Source organism: Anopheles bellator, unplaced genomic scaffold, assembly GCF_943735745.2.
Source record: "Anopheles bellator unplaced genomic scaffold, idAnoBellAS_SP24_06.2 scaffold01867_ctg1, whole genome shotgun sequence".
Taxonomy (NCBI): domain Eukaryota; kingdom Metazoa; phylum Arthropoda; class Insecta; order Diptera; family Culicidae; genus Anopheles; species Anopheles bellator.
The window spans coordinates 1-1,910 of record NW_026685989.1 but is presented as its reverse complement, the minus strand read 5'-3'; the positions used below and the strand labels follow the sequence as shown (position 1 = coordinate 1,910).

General features: G+C 50.5%; 1 protein-coding gene across 1 annotated transcript; it reads left to right on the top strand.

The window, feature by feature from the left end:
* Positions 1 to 46: 46 nt before the first annotated feature.
* LOC131214683 (cystathionine gamma-lyase-like) lies at positions 47 to 1,906 on the top strand (the record flags this gene model as incomplete). Its single annotated transcript, XM_058209019.1, has 5 exons — positions 47 to 169; positions 605 to 752; positions 820 to 1,194; positions 1,268 to 1,448; positions 1,523 to 1,906. Coding segments are annotated over exons 1-5 (1,105 nt in total), but the record flags the coding sequence as incomplete, so codon positions are not given.
* Between the last annotated feature and the right edge of the window lie 4 nt (positions 1,907 to 1,910).

Here is a 1,910-nt window from a genome sequence, read left to right as displayed (position 1 = left end):
CTTCAGTGTGGTAACTCTCGTAGACCGCGGCAGCAGATCAGTCGGCTACACTACCAACCGGCTTCTCAACACTCGCTCCTCTCATTCTTAGTTCCTCAGTGATCTCTATTTTTCTCAACCACCAAACAATCTCGTTTCCGTCGATCACCACGATGGCCCAGCCAAACAGGTGCGTTACGAATGATACAAGACCAACAGTCAGTGGATTATAAATAATAAGTACTTAAAGGGCCAACGGTGTACCATTGTAAAGTTTATAGCCAACCGCGAAAAGAATGATCCACCAATTGGCACCGAGCAAATCGCGCGCGTTCGGGGATGGTTCTTCGAGAACTATCACCAGTTGCTGATAAAGATTCTTTTAAGTCAATCCCACGGCCGGAGTACCAGCTTTTTCTGCTTAATTTCTTAACCGACGTCATCTCGCAGCACCGGGGTGTGTTCTTTCGAACTCTAGTTTCGCCTCGAGAAGTAAAGGATCTTTCAGATTACAGATCCATGGATCGTTGTCCCTTTAAGTTGTTTCATTTGACGGTGAATGTATGAAATGAGAAGATGGCCCCTCAGATAGTTCAATGTGTGTTTGACTTACTCTTTTTTCCAGTTGCGATGGTTTTCTTAGCCAGCCGAAGGGATTTTCAACGAAGGCCATTCACGTCGGCCAGGATGCGGATCAGTGGAACAGCCGGGCGGTCGTGCCACCGATCAGCATGTGCGCCACATTCAAGCAATCGGCCCCTGCACAGCATTCCGTAAGTGATCAATCGCGTGGTGCCCGCTTTTCGATCTAAAATGATAAATCTGATGCCGGCTTCGCAGGGCTTCAAGTATGGCCGAAGCGGTACTCCTACGCGGGACGTTCTCGAACGTTGTCTAGCCTCACTCGACAACGGGCGATACGGGCTTACTTTCGCATCTGGACTGGGCGCTGCGACAACGATCGTAACGATGCTAAAGAGCGGCGATCATGTGGTAGCAGGTGATGATCTTTACGGTGGCACCAATCGGTTGCTACGCAACGTCGCCATGAACATGGACATCGAAATCGATTTCATCGATCTCACTAATCTGAAGTTGGTCGAAAAAGCGATCAAACCGAACACGAAGCTGTTCTGGATGGAAACGCCGACTAATCCGTTGCTGACGGTGGTGGACATCCGTGCCGTTTCGGATCTTGCTCACAAGCGTCCGGGTGTAAGTTGCGCCGAAACTGTAGTGAAAAAGATAAATTCTTTGAAATAGTTCTGGTTCTTCGGGATTCTAATAGATCGTCGTAGTGGTGGACAACTCGTTCCTTTCATCATACCTTCAGCGTCCGCTCGATCTCGGTGCCGATGTCGTAATGCACTCGCTGACGAAGTACATGAACGGACACTCTGACGTCATTATGGGCGCATTGGTTACAAACGACGAGCAGATTTACGAGCGGTTGAAGTTTCTGCAAAATGGTAAAGAATCGCCCAATAACTTTACCTGACCTCCTCGATAGCAGCATCCATTTTCACGATGATTTTATCCACAGCCACCGGAATCGTGCCATCACCGTTCGATTGCTATCTCGTCAATCGCGGCCTGAAAACGCTGTCACTGCGCATGGAGCGACACAAGACCAACTCCTTAGCGGTCGCCCGTTTCCTCGAATCGCACCCGAAAGTTGAACGAGTACTGCACCCGGGACTACCCTCCCATCCGCAGCACGAGCTGGCAAAGCGCCAAACGTACGGTCACAGTGGCATCATGTCGTTCTACATTCGTGGCGGGCTGGAAGAGGCCACTACCTTTCTAAAATCGTCACACATGTTCACAATTGCCGAGAGTCTCGGGGGGTACGAAAGTTTGGCCGAGCTTCCGTCGGTCATGACCCACGCCTCGGTGCCACTAGAGCAACGGACCGCGCTCGGCATCACCGA